This window comes from Condylura cristata, unplaced genomic scaffold (genome assembly GCF_000260355.1).
Source record: "Condylura cristata isolate star-nosed mole 26May11 unplaced genomic scaffold, ConCri1.0 scaffold00018, whole genome shotgun sequence".
Taxonomy (NCBI): Eukaryota; Metazoa; Chordata; class Mammalia; order Eulipotyphla; family Talpidae; genus Condylura; species Condylura cristata.
The window spans coordinates 25,516,227-25,534,758 of NW_004567119.1; the positions used below are offsets into that span (position 1 = coordinate 25,516,227).

General features: G+C 39.2%; 1 protein-coding gene across 1 annotated transcript in view; it reads left to right on the top strand.

The window, feature by feature from the left end:
• The window catches only part of RRP15 (ribosomal RNA processing 15 homolog (S. cerevisiae)), a 33,486-nt gene that overhangs the window by 8,178 nt on the left and 6,776 nt on the right, over positions 1-18,532 (top strand). The window contains exons 2-4 of the mRNA XM_012726995.1: positions 1,452-1,726; positions 4,911-5,008; positions 7,262-7,454. Coding sequence (XP_012582449.1) covers positions 1,452-1,726; positions 4,911-5,008; positions 7,262-7,454 — 566 coding nt within the window. The remainder of the gene's footprint in view (positions 1-1,451; positions 1,727-4,910; positions 5,009-7,261; positions 7,455-18,532) is intronic.

Genomic DNA, 18,532 nt, shown 5'->3' on the forward strand with positions numbered 1-18,532 from the left:
TCTATCTATCCATCCATCCACTCACCAACACACACATATACCTAGGTCTTTGTTCTTGTTCTGTCAGTATTACTTTAAATTGTATCTATTTATTTTAGTGAAAGTTAATATTTAAAATTTTACTTAATATTGGATGGTTTTGTCCAATGGAATATTCCCTGTTACGTTTGTAGGCTTCTAAAGAATAGAACAAGCTCTTGAAAGGGCTCTGGACCATGTAGGTGTGTGTAGACTGCACTATCTGCTTGTGCTCTCACTGTTAAAGGACTGTTAAGTTCCATATTTGGGAAAGGCTGCAGAAATTAAAGTGCTCATAGTTTCTCTGGCAAAAGCCATTTGAATCTTTAGAAATTACAGATTTTTTTTTAAAGATTTATTTATTTATTCGTACAGAACTGGGGTACAGGCCAGAGATGTGGAGGGTGAGAGGATTCACCAGAGACAGAGTGGGAAGCAGAACAGGCAGATCAACGGAGTAGCGGGCGGTGGGTCAGGAGAGGTCTGTCTCGCCAAGTGGTTGCCTTGGGGCAGGCGGGGATCGAACTCATTTGCAAGTGGTTTTAGTTTCTTAGTGCAGTGCTTTAACCCGCTGTGCCACCAGGGAGGGCCAGCCATTTGAATCTTATAAGAGAAAGAACTAGATGCTGTCACCTGTATGTGCTTTCTTTGGGGGTGTACTACATAGTGAAATTTAGTAGTCCATGGGCAAATTTGTATCCTCAGAACTTGATATTTTCATCCAGTCAGCTGGAGGTGCAGCTACATCTTCAGTATTTTCTTTAGGATTGCTTCATTAGTGTACTTGTCATCTGTCCATTCCTTCATTAGATCATTTTTGCTTCATTAGAGTAATACACATTCATTAGATTACTTTTAAAAATTGTTAAAGCACCTGGCTTTATCTTGTCAAATAGTCTAAAACAGGGCTGGGTTTTTGGCTCATCTGCATACAGATTCTGGAAATTTTTAAATATCTAGACCCTCTGGAATGTAATGGAATTTTCTCTGTACCATGAAAATACTGTGATTTTCTTGGTAAAGTTTTTTTTTTTTTTATTGTTACTTGTTTTTAAAATAATCAGTAGTCTCTCCAGGTAGTAAAAAGACATAGTTAAGGTCCATATACCTGAACCAGTCCCAAGTTAGAACTCACTACCACCTTGGCAATAGGAAATGGGGTGGAGGCTGTTAGATTTGTTTCTGAAACCGGTTCCTGGTGCTGAAGCTGCAGGCTCTTGTCAATATGACTGGGCCTCCTTTGGGGGCCGATGGCAGTAGGATGGGGGGAGATGGTGTTGTGTTCTCCATGCTGTAGCTGTGCAAATTGGAAAAGCTCTTTCTTGGGAAAATGAAGACAGAGAGGTTAGCTTTGTGAAGGCTCCCAGGTGTCTTGTGATGATCTTGGAAGACTCTGCCTTTGGTATTAAGGATTCATTTCATCCTGCTCTTAGGTTCTGTAGGAAACTATGGATCGGAAAAGGATCACTTTTCTTCTGATGATGAAGCAATAGAAGCTGACAATGAGGATGAAGTTGAACCTTGTGATGATGACAGTGAAAATGCTGCAAAATCCAGTGCTGGAGCTAATGCTGGCTGGGCAGATGCCATGGCTAAAATTCTTAACAAAAAGACTCCTAAAAGTAAACCCGCCATTCTGGTCAAAAACAAAGAGCTGGAAAAGGAAAAAGAGAAGTTAAAGCAGGAGAGACTAGAGAAGAGAGCACAGGTGTGTCCTACTGATTGCAGACCGGATCATCTAGTTTTTATCTGTGCTTCCTCCCAGTGTTTAGCCAGTGAATATTTAGTTTTTAACTTTTTATACGAGTGTGTTAGCCAAGGTCAAGCTCAGAAACGGATGCTGAAGTACTCCATTGAGCATGGTCACTTTATTTATTTTAACATAATAGTTTATTTTTACATCATTTTGTGCCTTTTTCCACCTTAGCTGTAATCCCCATGGGCTTCCCATCACCAAATCACCCATGTGCCGTCACCATAGTCCAGTGCACTTCCCCCCGACCCTCCCTTCGTTTTTGATCCCATTCCCCACGAGCATGGTCACTTTTAAACCATCAAAGTAAAGCAATCCAAATGTGAACTTTTAAAATCAAATGATAATACAGCTGGCCGCGACTCCTCAGACTTTAGCTGTCCTTTTTGTGACTTCATTAGATCTGAACTAACAGACTTTCATGTTCATTACAACTTGCTAAAAAGCCTGTTTATAATTTAAGTCTGTGAAGATATTGTCAGGGGTTGGCTAGAGTTCTGAAAATTTTGCACTATCAGACAGCTTGAATCACTGTACCTTTTGTTAAATCACTGATGGTAGAAGCTGGAGTAATATAATCTATTAAAGGACAAAGGCTTGTTTGCTCTTGCATATTTTCAAGATAACCAGTAATGTTTTTATATCCCTCAACATTTATGGAATATTTCTGTGCCAAAAATATTGAAATAGGTATCTTTTTTTTTTTTAAGATTTATTTATTTGTACATACAGAACTGGGGTACAGGCCAGAGGCTCAGGGGTGGCGAGAGGCTTCACCAGAGACAGAGTGGGGAGCAGAACAGGCAGATGAAGTACACTGCTGAGGGGAGCAGCGGGCGGGTCAGGAGAGGTCTGCCACGCCATGTGGTCACCTCCGGGGCAGGCGGGAATCGAACTCATACAGAAGTGGCTTTAGCTTTTTAGTGCTGTTTTTTTTTTTTTTTAAAGATTTATTTATTTGTGCATACAGAACTGGGGGCACAGGCCAGAGGCTCAGGGGCGGTGAGAGGCTTCACCAGAGACAGAGTGGGGAACAGAACAGGCAGATCAACGAAGTACACTGCTGAGGGGAGCAGCGGGCGGGTCAGGAGAGGTCTGCCACGCCATGTGGTCACCTCCGGGGCAGGCGGGAATCGAACTCATGCGGAAGCGTCTTTAGATTCTCAGTGCTGTGCTTTAACCCGCCGCGCCACCAGGGAGGGCCTTCAGTGCTGTGTTTTAACCCGCTGCACCACCAGGGAGGGCCAGTATCATTTTTTAATGAAAGAAAAATAGTTATCTATATTTGAATCTGTATGCAGCTCCTTTTAAGATCCTTGCTCCCTGATCTCATTTCACAATGAATGTACATTTCTTTGTTCTTAATTCTAGTTGCTCTGTGTGAGAGTCTTATATAAAAACAAAGCTTTTCAGGTATTGTTTTTAGAAACACAGTGCATTGTATAATTCATTCAGTATCCTCATTGTACATTATTTAGGATAAATTTTGAATCTTGAGTTACTGGCAAAAGCTGTTAGAGGCTCTAGAACTCTGAGAATCTGTAATCCCAAGTGCCATTGTACACTTGTGGTGGAGCAAGAACAACATTATGAAGCGAAAAAGAGAGTTTCCTGAGTTCTAGGTTGGGGCTAGAGGCCCTGGAGAGGATACTGGCCTGGAAGGTGGGAAATTAATTATGTGACCAAGCAGCTGCAAGGCTGTCTGCATAGCCCAGTGGAAGCCAGTGTTGGCTTGATATTAAGTATTATCGGTTTACAGAATACCAGGCACTTATTTCAACTTGTAAGTATACAAATACATCTTAAGATTAAAAAATGTTTGGGGTGTTATTATTCATGTCAGTTAAAATACTCCAAGATGATAATTAAGAATCAAAAGTTTTAACTTTCAAAGTAAGATTTATATATTTTATGTCATATTGGCATAATATGATGGTGAATTTTAGGACCAGTTAAGATAAAGCATCTGTTTGGAAGGTGACTTTTCCATTAGCAAGAAATCAGGCTAATTTTTACAGTGATGGCAGGACTTTGGCTTTACTGTGATTAAAAATTTTCATGGCCCTCCCTGGTGGCGCATTGGGTTAAAGCACTGCACTGAGAAGCTAAAGCCACTTCCACATGAGTTCGATTCCCACCTGCCCCGGAGGTGACCACATAGTGCGGCAGACCTCTCTTGACCCGCCCGCTGCTCCCCTCAGCAGTGTACTTCGTGGATCTGTCTGTTCTGCTCACCACTGTCTCTGGTGAAGCCTCTCACCTTCCGCATCTCTGGCCTATACCCCAGTTCTGTATGAATAAATGGATAAATCTTTAAAAAAAAATTTTTTTTTTCATTAATACAAAATGAGACAAAGATGAATGGAGAAAAGGAAGAGATAAAGGAGACTTTTCCACCAGGGCTCACCAGCTTTTCAGTGATCAGTTCATTGTATTAGTGCATTTGCTTTTGGTCCCAGTAGAGGTTCTGGGGAAGCTGTGTGTGAAACAGGTCCTGGGGCCAGACTTCCGCTGGCTGGCACTTCCTGATAAGACTATGCTGTCTGCAGCGTTTTCTCTTACCTCTTGACTCCCTTCCACTTCAGGGTATATAGCAAAGAATCAGTTTGCTGTAGATTATGACTGATGTGCCATCAATGGCAAGGATACTGTGCTGAAAGAGGAAAAGTAGGTTTTGTGAAATGAAAAGTAGTCCAAGTAGGATCTGTCTGCATATGCTGCTGATTTGAGTCCTTAGTGATAATGACTGTTCCTAAGAAGCTTCTGAGAAGAAGAGCAAAGCGGTGTGTTCAGACCTAGGTGCTCAGGGGTCTTCCTGCTCAGTCTGGCTGGTGATGCTGTCGGGCCGGTGACTCTCATCCCTTCCTGGTCCTGCCTCTGAGCTTGCTGGCAGCACTCCAGACCCCTGCTGTCAAGAACTTGACAGCAGCTCACGTTATACCTCTCACATGACATGCTGAGTGCTAACCACAGGCTCCCTGAGCTGAACCCCAAAAAGTGTGGGTTTTGTTAAAATCTCTATGACAGACTAAGCCCAAATGATTTATTACCTTTGTCCTTTCATGGAATATCATATCAAAGTATGCTGCACTTTCAAAAATGCCTAATATTCTCTCATACAACAATATTTATAACACAGCTTGATAAGAAGCGGGAATGGGAAATGATGTGCAGAGTGAAGCCAGATGTTGTCAGAGACAAAGAAACTGAGAGAAATCTTCAGAGAATTGCAACAAGGTAAGAGTGTTTTGCCCTTTAAAAAAATTCTGTTTAATAAAGCTTTGATAGTGATCCTTCTCTGAGTAGGTTTGATTCTTAAGCTTTGTCTCCTCAGAGCCCAGTGATTTATATCCAGGATGCCTGTTTAATAACTGAATTTGACCAAAGATTTTGCAGGTCGCATGTGGCAAGAATATATTATGCTAAGTATGTATTTGTTTTGAACCAACTTTTTTTTTTTTTATCTGAACATGATCATCTTGTTTTTATAATCATAAGAGCAGTATAATCAGTCCTCACACAGCATTTCTCTACTGGTGATTATCTGAATAACTGGCCTAGATGACTGCTTTGGTATGTGGGATGGCATCCTTGGAACGGCACCTCACCCAGTGAGCTGCTTCCCGTTAGGCTTTTACTCTGCATGTGTCAGGGCACCAGGATTGACCCGATGCCCTCTGTGCCCAAAGAGAAATTTAATCTGGTGCCTGCTGGCTGGTTACTGCCTGGTTCACAGGAACTATAGGAGGAGTAGAAGTTTGTTCTAATTGGTGGGGGGCATACTGAAGATTGTCCAGGAGAACTTGGGGAGGCTTCACAGAGGAGATAACATTTGGTTGCTACTTAAGAGTAAGGCAGTTGCATGGAGCGGAATTACTTTTAAGTTCCCAGCATTACTGGGGACATGTTCTAATCTAGCTGGGTGTTGAAAGTGAGAGTGAGGGAGTGAGCAATGCAGCCAGCCTGCTAGGTTCAAACCCCAGCACTGACCCTTGTTGGCTCTGTGTCCTTGAGAATGCTACTTCTTTTGTCTTTGTCCCATTTTATAGATCTGTAAAAGCAGGAGAGTATTGCACCTGTCCTGGAAAGCTTCCTGATAAGTGAGTTTATGCACATAAAGAACTTTAAGAAGTACAGCAGTAGCATTTGAGAGTAGCACCTTAAATTTTAATGTTTAAAATTATTAGACCCAGCCCTGCTGTGGAGGGTTTGGTATTTTACCCTCCTTATAAGCTACTAAGTCAATCTATTCAAGTATCGAGGATGTGGGGTGGGAGGGGAGACAAGACTCTGGGTCAGTGCCTGAGGACTTTATTATTCATGGCAAAAGCATCCCCTTGCCCCAAGGGGCAGCATAGCTTGCAGGCAGGGAGGTGGTCCAGGAGAGGAAACAAGCTGCTCTTTGCCTGAGGGGAGGCATTGCCTTGTCTTCAAGTCTGCTTAATGCAGACACAACCCTGACAAATGGCTGGGTGTTACATCTGAAAAAAGAAATTCTTTATTGTGAAAAAAAATGAACATGGATGTAAAATAATGGTAGTTGAATAAAAAATATATTTAAAATGAAAGAAAGGTCTGTGTAAAGAGAAGTCAGAGTTTTGCATTCTTGAAAAATGCAACAGAATGTGTAGGGATCTCGGAGCTCATAGACTCTCCCAGAGATGATTACTGCACGAAAATAATAGAATGGAGAATTTCAGAGCTGGAAGGAATGCTAGTGATCTAAACCAGAGCTGTCCAGTCAAAATAAAAAAAAAAAAAAAACTCTTATAGCCATATTTAAAAAAGCAAGAGGTGAAATCAGTTTGAACTTATTTTACCCAACATATTCTAATTATTATTTCAGCGTGTAGTCAGTATAAAACAGTTCCTGCAGTGGTTTGTGCATTCTCTTTGTCATATGACTCCAGAAACTAGTGGTGTTCAACGGGGGTCCCTGACCCACCACCTTGCACCACATGTTGAGCATGGCTGTGTCACTCTTAACTGTGTCACTCATAGCTGTTGTAATGGGCACATTGCCTGGATTTTTAGAAGTAAAGATTTTTTTAAATAGGATTTTGAGTCTTAAGAGGAACAGGAAATCTAGTTGGATGATTTTAAAACTACTTGAATGTAATTTTTCCCATTTAGAGATAAAATTGCAATCCAGGAATACAGTCAGATGGCTAGACAATTAACCGTGAGGCTATGCTATTGTGTTACAAGTAATTCCTAGGTCTAATTGCAGAGTTGATTAAGAAACAGCAAAACTGGAAAAAAAAAAAAAAAGGACACATCAGCTCACATGTATTTAATATCTAATCAGAAATTATATTCATTGTTCATATGTATCATCTGATGTATTTAGCCATTCACTCAATGCTTTTGCCTGGTGAACACTGGCCGTTTTCTTTAAGCAGTGACAGCACCGTACTCCAGAACTTAGAGCCTGTGTTCTGGCCTAACTGCGCTTTACCTACACCATTTTGCTCATTTTATGTTCTCTAGAGGAGTGGTGCAGTTATTCAACGCTGTCCAGAAGCATCAAAAGAACGTGGATGAGAAGGTGAAGGCAGCCGGGGGCTCTGTGAGAAAGCGCGCTAAGTTGATATCAACTGTTTCCAAGAAAGATTTCATCAGTGTTCTGAGAGGGATGGATGGTGAGAAAAGTTCACCTGGGAAAAACCCAAAAGCCAAGCAGGTAAGGTCATGACTTTTAGTTCTTAAGTTTTAAAGGAGAAAAGCACACTATAAAATATCTTTGAAAGATTTCATTAATATTTCTATATTCCCACAGCCTAATTTAAAAGTTGGGATGTTTGAATTTCATGATTTATTCAGGATGGAAGTTACCAGTTAAAAATTGTCATATTCTTGCACTGAGAACTCAGGAACCTACAGATTCAGGGATAGCTGTTAGCAGTGTAGCTGTCCCCTCTCAGAAATCCTGCCTTGTGTGCATTTTGAAGCCTAGAATCCTAAGTGAAGGCTTCAGCCTCAGTTTGTTGTAGTTGTGGCAGAGTATGCCATCTAGGATAAGACCAGAGAGTGCGCTGACAGATTTGGTGGGAAGTCAGCCTGCTCCGAGACAGCCGTAGATGCTGGGCCAGCAGGGAGGCCGACTCCCTCGGACCTACCTTTGACTCAGTGTGCTAGGCAAAAGGTTCTGCTAGGCACTTTAATCTCAAAAGGGCTTGATTTCTCTTGCCAACACCAAGTAGTTAGTCAGGAAACAAGTTTTAGTCATGTTTTTTTGCTTGTATTTGGGAAAACAATTGAAACTCAGGCAAGAACTACATGCTAGCCTGGGATTTAAATATTTTTCAAGTTCCTTGATTAAGTTACCACTTTATCTAATTCTGCCAAAGGTTTTCTAAGCTATTAGTCAACTTTATCTCTCTCTTTGACTATCAAAGGAACTAAATTGTATGTTTATAAACTAAAGATTCTCACCGGTGCTGCTATTTTAAAGCATTTGTCAGAAGTAATAATAAACACATGAGTACTGTGTTTGGGGGTTTATACTTTTTTAGTTAAGAGCAGACTGCATCTCACTATTGACATTTCACTGGAAGAACTGGAGATAATTAGCAGTAGGTGACAAAACCAGTGGAAAGGTGAAAAGGGAAAGACCTTTTTTCCCCCCTGTGGGTATCAAAATAACTTTTTATAGAAGCAGTTGTTTTTGCTTTGGGATTATGATTTTTTTTCCCCATGAATTATGAAAATACATGCAGAGTCTTTTTCGGTGGCTTCATTGCATTTTTTTTCTTATTATTTGCACTTTTGTCCTTAATCTTCTACTATATTGATCATAGCCACACTTTTTTTTTTTTAAAGATTTATTTATTTATTCATACAGAACTGGGGTACAGGCCAGAGGCTCAGGGGCGGTGAGAGGCTTCACCAGAGACAGAGTGGGGAGCAGAACAGGCAGATCGACGAGGTACACTGCTGAGGGGAGCAGCCGGCGGGTCAGGAGAGGTCTGGCTCGCCATGTGGTCTCCTCCCGGGCAGGCGGCAGGCGGGAATCGAACTCATACGGAAGTGGCTTCAGATTCTCAGTGCTGTGCTTTAACCCGCTGCGCCACCAGGGAGGGCCATAGCCACACTTTTAATGTGGTACATGAAATTGCTTGAGATTTACACCAGAGTCACTCTGCTCTAAAAGTAGTTTGTTTCTAGAACCTCCCTGCCCCATGCCAGCATCTTGGCACATTTCTATTTAATATGTTTTCATTTTGATTTCATATTTATGGAAAAGAACCAGCCTTGTTTTTTATTTGATTTGATTTTTGCATCTGAGTATATAAAAGTACTGTAATAGTTGTTCTTGGAACAGTTAAAGTTTTAGAATTCTTATGACAATAACTTCAAGTAAGTAAGTATTAGTGACTCTGGGCGGGGAAAGGATTGATAACTCCATTTAGTACACAGAATGATCTATCTGTATAGGTTTATTTGCACAGTCGACTTTTCAGGCAGTTGAAGAAGAAGGAAGGGAATAAATTTGTTATTGGAAATGAGTCATGGGTTGAGAAATGGACAAAGAAAATTATTAATTAAGTACAGAGTAAGATTTTCCCCTTTCTCTTAAATTACCTTCTTCTAGCACCACTACTGTGGCACTCTTCCCCCAATAGATGCCTCTTTCCCACTCACACAGAATGGCAAAAGAGCTTTCATGGCGAATATTCTTGGTTCCTTCTCTGCAGAAATTGGTATTCAGGCTCACAGGCCTTTTATCCAGTAGTTTTCCTATGTGGAGTCGTCAAAATTAGAGTCCATCCACATAGATACTATTAATGTATCTATCAGAATACCAGTCTGAAATATATTAGTGTCTTTTTTATAGTGTCTTTATCTCTGTTACCCAGCTATACCGGCTGTTCATAGTTGTGACACTAAAGTCTTATATTAAAAAAATAAAAGTGAACTTATAGCTTTATAGTAAGAAAAGCTGGCTAGAGTTGTAATAATATAACATGTTGGATCCATTATAGTCCGTATACTTGGGGAGTGCTTTTGGTATGTGTGTGTGTGCGTTTAACTCCTTAGGAATACTTATAGCATGAAAATTAACTTTTTAAAAACGCCTTTCCAGGTCTAAGGAACTTTGAGACATAGTGACAAAGGTTTCTTAACTCTGCCAAGTGGCCAAATAAGTCACTTTTCTTAGAACATTTTCCTTTTTTCAACATTAAAATTTTATTTCAAAGCAATTGAAGCAGTTTCAGAAGTAAACAGATGTCAGAATAACCACTGACCTATCCCATCATTGCCACCTTTATTGCCCCCTTACTCCCAAGATAACCCAATTTAAACTCATAGAGCTTCCTTCTAGTATTTTCTTCTACAACTTAAATAATATTTTCATGCTTTCTTATAGATACTAGATGTTCTCTCTAGTGGGAAATTAAAAATTATCATTCTAAACTTCTCTTCAACCCTATATCCCAATGCTTTGTTCTTTGTATAGTATTGTATATGTATATGTATTTGTATTTTTTCTAAGTCATTTTTCTAAAAAATGTATTTTTTCTAAATCAGTATTTAGGGTAAACCTTGTTTACAGCTGAATAAAGTAATATACAATAATAATGCTTTCTTTCTTCAACATTATTTCCTTACAGTTTTTGTTTCCCTGATTACTTTTATTTATTTATTTTTTTAATGTATTTACTTAGTTTTATGTGCACCAAAGTCTTCCCATATTCCCCACAGGGACCATTAAGCCCTCTCAGTAATTTTTTTTTTTCATGGTTATCTTACTATTATTACTTATTATTTAATCTATTATGTTGTAATTTGTGTGTACTGTCTTCTATGCTACTTTGCTTGATCATGGTTATGGGAATTCTTTTTGCTTCTTTTTTATGTGGTAGCCTATTTCTTAGACTAAGGATTATTTTTCTTTTGACCTTTGCCCTCATTCTGATGAGGTCACATATATCAGCTTTCTAGAAAAGAAGGTTAGTATCATGTTTTATTGATGTGTTGGCTGCTCAGTGCATATGTAGTAAGTTGAAAGGTGTGTTCAGCCCACAACTACCAAATGATTAGTTCATATTTTAATTTCCAGAACCAGTACTTGTACCTTATTTGGACAAAGGGTTTGTGCATAGGTAGATAAGGATCTTGAGATGAGGAAATCCTGAATTATCTGCGAGGGCCCTAATCTTTGTGAATATCCTTATAGAAGACACAGAGGAAGAATTCATAGGCAGAAACAACAGGGCAGTTGCCCATGGAGGTAGTAGGTGAGTGATGTGACCACAGTCAGAGACACCGCCAGCTGCCAGAGACAGTGGCCTCTCCAGAGCCCCCAGAGTAAGTGAGGGCCTTGGCAAGTTATAAACTGTAGGAGAGTAAGCTCCTGTTGTTTGAAGACACCCACTTTGTGGCAGTATACTATAGTAGTCACTAGAAGCTAATTAATGGAGATCTCCATGTTGGAAATAATTTTCCCTCAGAAATGTGAAGTTATTGCTCCATTTTCTTTTAACTTTCCTCCAACACTATTCAAATTTCTGATTCCTCTTTAGGAGTTTAGCTCTGCTATTCTAAAAATTTCTGAAACATTAGCTCTTTATCAAGATATTTTTAATCCTCTGATTCTGCTGACTCAGATAACATTGTTACCCTTAAAAGCTGTTTTATCTTTGCTAATTTTATTGTATGCAGGTGTTATTTCTGGAATAAAGTACTTTGGAACTCATGCTAGAAAAGCTTTTATTAGAGGCAAAAAAATAAAGACGCATAATTGCTTTTTGAAGATCATTTTCAGGATAAGAGCATTCTAAGGCTTACAAGCATTCTGAGAGGCATCTAACTGACACAGTCACCAGTTGCTGCACTTTATCTCTTGGCACTGAGCCTACACATTGCACGGCATAGGAGAAAGGTGTTGATGGCTCGTTTCACGAGAAAGAACAGATTATATTTGTAAATCAGTAAGTTTTCACTGGAGCTTAAGGCAGTAACTATTCATATTGATAGAAAATGCGTTCTTTAATTATATTTGTAATTTTTAAAATATCAGTTATCTCATCATACTAAGGCCATTTGTATAGAAGACATATATCACCTTAACACGTGTAAACTTGTTACACCTTTGGTATTTAGCAATCTTTTTTCTTTCTTTTAAATTCTTTGTCTGGTAAAGTTTATGTTGTAGAACTAAGTTGAATGGTGAGTTCACTACCCAGTACCTGTTATTTTCTCTGTTCATGGTCATTTGTGTCATCTTGTTAAAGCAGTATTATGGACTTAGTTTATTTTCATTTCATTTTACTTAGCATTTTTTGAGATAAGGTCATGAAAAGGGATACTATTGGTGGAAATGAAAAGCCCTCCTGTTTTTTAAAAAGAGGGGGAGAAGATACTTCACCCTCAAAAATAGAAATTTGATATAGAGTATTGATTGTCATGATTGGCAAATTCAGTGGTAGTTTGGTTCTATGGAATTAATCAGTCCACCAAGTGTATGGAATAAGGAAGAGAAAACATTTGCAAAACTGTTTCAATAAATGCTGCAAAGAGTACAGATGTTGTTCCTGGAATTAGTCATTGGTTTCTTGATTTGGGACTAGAGGTGAGGCATTGGGAGATCAGGAATGGTCACAGTGTCCACTGCAAAGGGTGGACCATGTTTGCAAGGTAAGACCTTTTGGAGGCCATGTGTGTCCCAGGTTGTGATCAGAAACAAGGAGCTTCATGGGAAAGACTGGGTAAAAAGAACAGCACATGGCAAGACCCAGGAAGTTTCAAAGTCTGAAGAATTGTCAGAAAGTTCTCTAATCCAGGACCTATAACTGATTCCTTCCTTTGGGCCAAGTAAGAGCAGCACCAGACCATCTGGTGTGCTGGGGTGCACTGGGATTCCCAGGTGTGGGGCTTAAGTGATTGCTTTAAAGAGATCAACTGTCAATAGGATTTAAGTAAACAAACAAAAAAAATTTTTAAGAGAGGCTTTCATTTAAAAAGTTTGCTTTAGTTTTCATACCCCCTTCATTACACATACCTCTCTAGAGTTGTTTTCCTGATATGTATGCTAAAATGTGCAGGCATTAATTTTTTCCCCTGAACTTCCAAGAGGTAGTTATTGTACCTAGAACCCAGTCAGATTTCTTGAATCTTTAAGTGTCTGTTTCTCTAAAAGTAGAACTGAAGCAATAGTGATGTGTTTTAAGTCCCTGAGTCTCAAAGGAGTGCTATTGGGAGGCTTGGCTGTCTGTTGCTTACACTCTGTAATTATATACTTTTTGCAAGGTTCCATGTATTCAAAATTGCCAGTACAGCACCTTAGATTTTGTTTGCATAGGTCACAATAATTTATTTGCAACAAAAGAAAATGCTACCTGGTTTCTATAAGAAAGTGATTTCCTCAGTGGTTTCAGGACAACAAATTTCAGTAGGCATTCTTAGGGGGAAGAATTTTTTGGAAGCGGCTAGGTGATTATTTTTTCTGAATTTGTGATATGTACACTTTAAATGTCACACGAAGAAATAAGTTAGGGGCCTCAGTTTTGCATATGTTTCTTATAAATGCAGCCACCTGAGTTTTCATAGCTCAGTGTTAGCGGGTGGGAATTCTTAAATTAGACAAGGCCTCAGACTGCTGTGTACTTTTACACTGTACCTTCCTTCTGGTTCATGGAACTTTTAGCTCAATGCTAAAAAAACCCAACGGAGGGGAAACCTGGGGTTAGAGGACGCCTTGTAGGGCTGGAGGTGGTCCTCCTGCAGTGTTCAGGAGTTAATCTGTGGAGTGGGGGTCTGGACTGGGGAAAGACTGTCCTCAAGTTGCCCCTGCCTTGTAGAGCAGCTGAGTTTCACTCTCACATAAAAGCTGCTTCTGTAGGAATGTGTGGAATTTGAACATTGTAAATAATTCTGCTTAATGTTTGTTTACTGAAAATGCCTAAATAGGCGAGAGTTTAGACAAAAGAGAGACTCCAATTTGAAATGAGTATGAGCAGTGTTGTGTGCAACGCTGTGGTGGGGACAGTGGGACGCCCGTTTTGTGTTGTGTTCTCTCTTATAAAATATGCTGTGTTTAGTTGTCAGGGCCGATGGTTTTGGATTTGAATGGTTCTCATAAGTGAAATGAACTTAGTTTGTAATGTGGTCCATGCAGCATTTTGACTTTGGATACTACAGGCATAAAAATAAGTAAGGCCTAATTACAGAGCTGCTATAGAAATCCTTAGGTACTATTAATATAAAATTTTGTAATAGTCCCTTCTACCTGTAGCCTTGTTTGAAGAATGTTCTCCCTGTTTACAGTGCTGCCGTGGCTGCCTGCAATTTTCTATCAGTGAGTCTGAGACTCCTTATTGTCCTGCACAAAGTAAATTTTGTGTCAGGTATTTGCATCCATCCTACAGGCTTCCTGGGCTCAGAACACCCACTCTGCTGTTGATGGCCTGTGAGTGGCTACCGACTCCAGGCCTAAGGTCACTGGTCTGTTTAAAATCATCGTCCTTATAGAGGTAACTGAGTGTAAACAAAGTGCATGGAATAGTGCTTGGCCTGTTTTATTCTGAACCAGGCCCTGAGAACCCCACCCTTCCATACCCTGTTTAAAGACTATGTCATCAGCCAAATATTCTTACAGAATGAATCCAGATTCTCCCTGTTCTTGATTCTTCAGGATGTCTTTGAGCTTGTTCCTCTGTGTCATCTTCTGTGAGCAGAAAGTTGGGACCAGGGTCAGAATGTGGGCCAAACTCACTTAGCAGAGCTGTTTCACAAGGGGCCTAGACACTGTGCAGTTATTGTCCCGTTACCTAAGGACACATGAACTTTTCATTTTGGTAAAGTGGTAATAGACAGATGTCTCCTTAAAGGTGCATTTGCCTTTCTGTTGGAAAGTAATTTCTGGAATAAGTACTCCAAAGCAAACAGACCTTTTCCATCTACCACTTGCCTGTTAGCATCGATTGGTGATTATTGCCAAGAGCAGTTGTCTCATTGGAGTTTACACAATGGTGATTTTTCTCCCTTATTTTTCTGGAATGAATGAATTTTCCTAAAGATGGGGGTGAATGTTCCTTTCCTTTAGTGACTATACTGCACAGTAAGGAGTTGGTGTCACTGGTATCCCCGGTACTGCCAAGTACCCCTCCCCCTTGTGTGTTGGTTTTTAATTTCATGGCCGCAGGAACTTTTATTTGTATTTTACAATCATGCTTTCTGGGGCTCACATCTGACAAGGTAGTGCTGGGGACCAGTGTGAGCACAGACTGCCCTGTGACCCCGCTTTTCTTTGTGTGCTTTCTTGCTTCCTGGGACAGCATGATGTCCCCAGCCAGACCTCACACTTGTTTGGCGCAGATCTGGAATCCCCAGATCTGGTGAGGTCACTCCATTTTTAAATCTTTTGTTGGTTTCAGCTGATAGATTGCAGCCTGTATAGTCAACTAGATGCAGTGTAGCTCCATTTGCACTGCTTTTCAGAGTTTAGTAGAGCAGTTTACATATTTTCTCATTCAGACTTCCTAACAAATTTGCAGTATTAAACCACTGGTGTCTGCTTTCTAGATGAACTCTCAGCTCTGTTAATTTATTTATAGGTCTGAATTTTCACATACTGTATAGCAGCTGTAAGAACAAGGGCATGCTCCCAGAACTGACTGGCAGCATGTGTTCTGGGTACTTTGAGTTAGTCATTGAGTCTGGAAATGTATAGAGAACTTGTCAAAATGCACCTTTAGTTATTAAATTTGCCTCTTTAGGTAACTTAATCAATCCTCTGTTATTAGCAGTTCTTGAGAGAATATATCCTGGAAGACCTGCTTTACAGGACTGTCTCTGAAAGCCCTGCTCTGGCACCGTGGCACTGAAGTGGAGGTGGGGTAGAAACTACCCAATGGAACTGCGTTGAGTAAAACAGAAGTGGCAAGCACATAATAAAATTGAGCAAATGGAATTAAACAAAAAGCAAGCAGTGGATTTTTAAAAATGTCTTAAAACAGATTTTCAGGTTAGATAGTCCTGAATCTGTAGAAAGCTAGATGACATTAGGTGTTCTTAGAGAGTTCTACATGTTTAACATATCCTTGGGCCATAATTAAAGACATCATTTCAGCATGTCTATCTGAAAACTAGAAACACTTAACAGAAATGAAGCCCTTTCTAGGAAAATAGTAAAAATGAATTTAAAATAGGTTTTTGTGAGATGGAAAAGTCAGAAATTGATCAAGACAACTAGGAATTGTTAGTTAGGAGTTAAGAATCAGAGTAAAGTTGAATTCTCCTATTGATAGGAGATCTTCCATGTGATCTCAAATCTTTAGGTTGTTCTTTGGAACTCTCATAAATTCCAGGTGGAGGATTTCAATCCTTTATGAGAAAATGTGATGTGCTTACTCACCTTCTAACGACTTGGGCCTATATTTTATGTCTATTGGATATTCCTACGCACGCATGTACCTTTACATGCAGGTATTTTCACTCTCCACAGCAGCACTTTCAGAGCTGCTCTGCTTAGTCACAGGGAAATTGCTGGCTGCATTTGGCAGTCACTCACTAAAAAATTTGTGGGAACAGGGGTATTAAATGAATTTAGCCAGTGCTAAGAACCGTTTTTAATTTAGGTGAAACCAAATTAAAATTAAAAGGGAATGTTCTTAGGAAAAACAATGAAATCAGCTATTGCTGATTGCTAAATATAGATGTGACTATGCTTTTTTTTTTTTTAAGGTTTTGACTTTAATTTTTCCCTTTCAAATTGAAAGGAGGATAAATCCTTTAATTATTTGGTGTTAATGAATAATTCCAAATCTGTTTTCCATTTTCTTTTCAGTAGCTGCCAATGTTGTTTGAACCTTGAAATGGAAATTAACTTTTTTAACGGCTGTATTCATCCTTAAAATTGACACAGAGTGCTTCTGTATGATTTTGATTAAAAATTTGTATAAAATCAGGCCAGTGAGGATGTTTTGTTTTCTTGTGTTATGTGGTTTTTGTTGTTGTTGTTGTTTTTTTTTTTTGCATTTCATCATTTTTACTTTGCTGCTGATACAAGTACAAAGTTTTACTTGTAGGTCACTTCAGGTCATTGACTGACAGACATAAGTTGATTAAATTTTGCTCTTCAGCTTGTGTGCTTAGATGTCAGTGTAGCTTCCATGGACAGTGATGAACATGTGTGGTATGATTATCTGTATCTTACCTTGTACCTGTACCAAAGTGAAGAGGCAAACTTTTAATTTCTTTAAACTTCTAGACCTCTAAAGCTTTCTAAAGCATTGTGGAGTCAGTGGCTATCTGCCATAAATTCACCTGCAAATCCAGAATTCTCTTGATTTTCATTCCCATTATAAAAATCCATTTTACAAACAAAACAGAAGCCCTTGGTTCTCATGCATGATGTCAGGACATTGGTCGGAATGTATTAGGGATCACCTAGGTGGGCTCTCCTGGGTCATATTTGCATGTTGCCCTAGCTTTTCTCTTCATGTTAATCTCTGCACTCTCTTCCCTTTGTGTGTCCTCCGAGAAAGTAGGAGCTTTTCCCCATAATTGTAAATTATCTTTATGAAAAACATAAGTTGAGATTATATACATCATTGTAGAATAAAATTTGCCCATTTTCTGACTTCTGTTAAAAACCTATTCAGTTGTTTCCATTGTATTTTAATACTCATTCTGCTGTGTAAATTTATAGGCTACAAGTAATATATCACCTTCTTATTAAGTAAGTTTCTGACTGTAGTATTGTGGAAAGAACTTGAACTTTGAATCAAATGACTGGTTTTGAGTGTTGAGTCAGCCATTTATCAACCCTGATCTTGGGTAAGTTGCTTTCCTCCTTCGAGCCCTCGATTTCTTATATAAATGAGAATGCTAAGGGATATCTGAGCAGAGCTCTTACTAGAAATAGACAGTATTATGTAGTGTATCTGTCACACAACAACACCATGGTGTAATTCACATTTTCAACCATCTTTCATTGAGTAAATTGGGAAGGAAAGCAGAATCATGCTTCATAAAACCAGAGAGCTTCCTAGGGAAGCTCTTCCTAGGTGTTGGTAGGCTTTGCAAACCCTAGCGTTTGTGGAAATGATTGAGGAATCGTTTTTCTCCTTTCTTGCTATTCTGGGTGCTAAGCCCCCTCTATTCTAAGACTAAATTTTACTTATGCAGGTAGTTAAAAGGCTCTATTTTGCCTAAAAGTATAAAATAAAGCCATTTTCTGCCTCATTCTGCCTACCTGTCATGGCTCCTGCCCCCAGGCACTGCCCATTACTCATGTAACTTACAGGGTCCAACCCACTTCTCACTGGGCTTACCCTGTGACAGATATGTCTAGTCCTGTTAGCATGTATAAATCTGTTCTTCCAACTAATATGCACATTGTCATATTTTTTATTAATTTATGGAATTATATATGACTTTCTATAATGGTAAAGATTTAATTTTCTTACAAAATCTGTCTTTTGTGCCATGTCCTCAGTGTACTTTATTATTTTGCTAAATCAATATTCAACATTTACTATTATGATTATACAAGTGTTGCAAATAAATGATGGTTATAATTCTTTACTTGTATTTTCTTTCTGTTTGTTTTCCTGAAGTTAATAATTGCCTTGCTTCTCATATATGATTTCCTCAGCTTATTTAGCTTTTCAAAATAATACTTTTCAGTAATACATGAGCCATTTTCTCCCAGTATTCCCCATTTTCTCTTGTCATTTACTGCCCTTAAGGTGCTACACAGTTGTCTCCTGTAATATAAATTTCTCGTGATCATGGGCTTTCTCCTGGGCATGT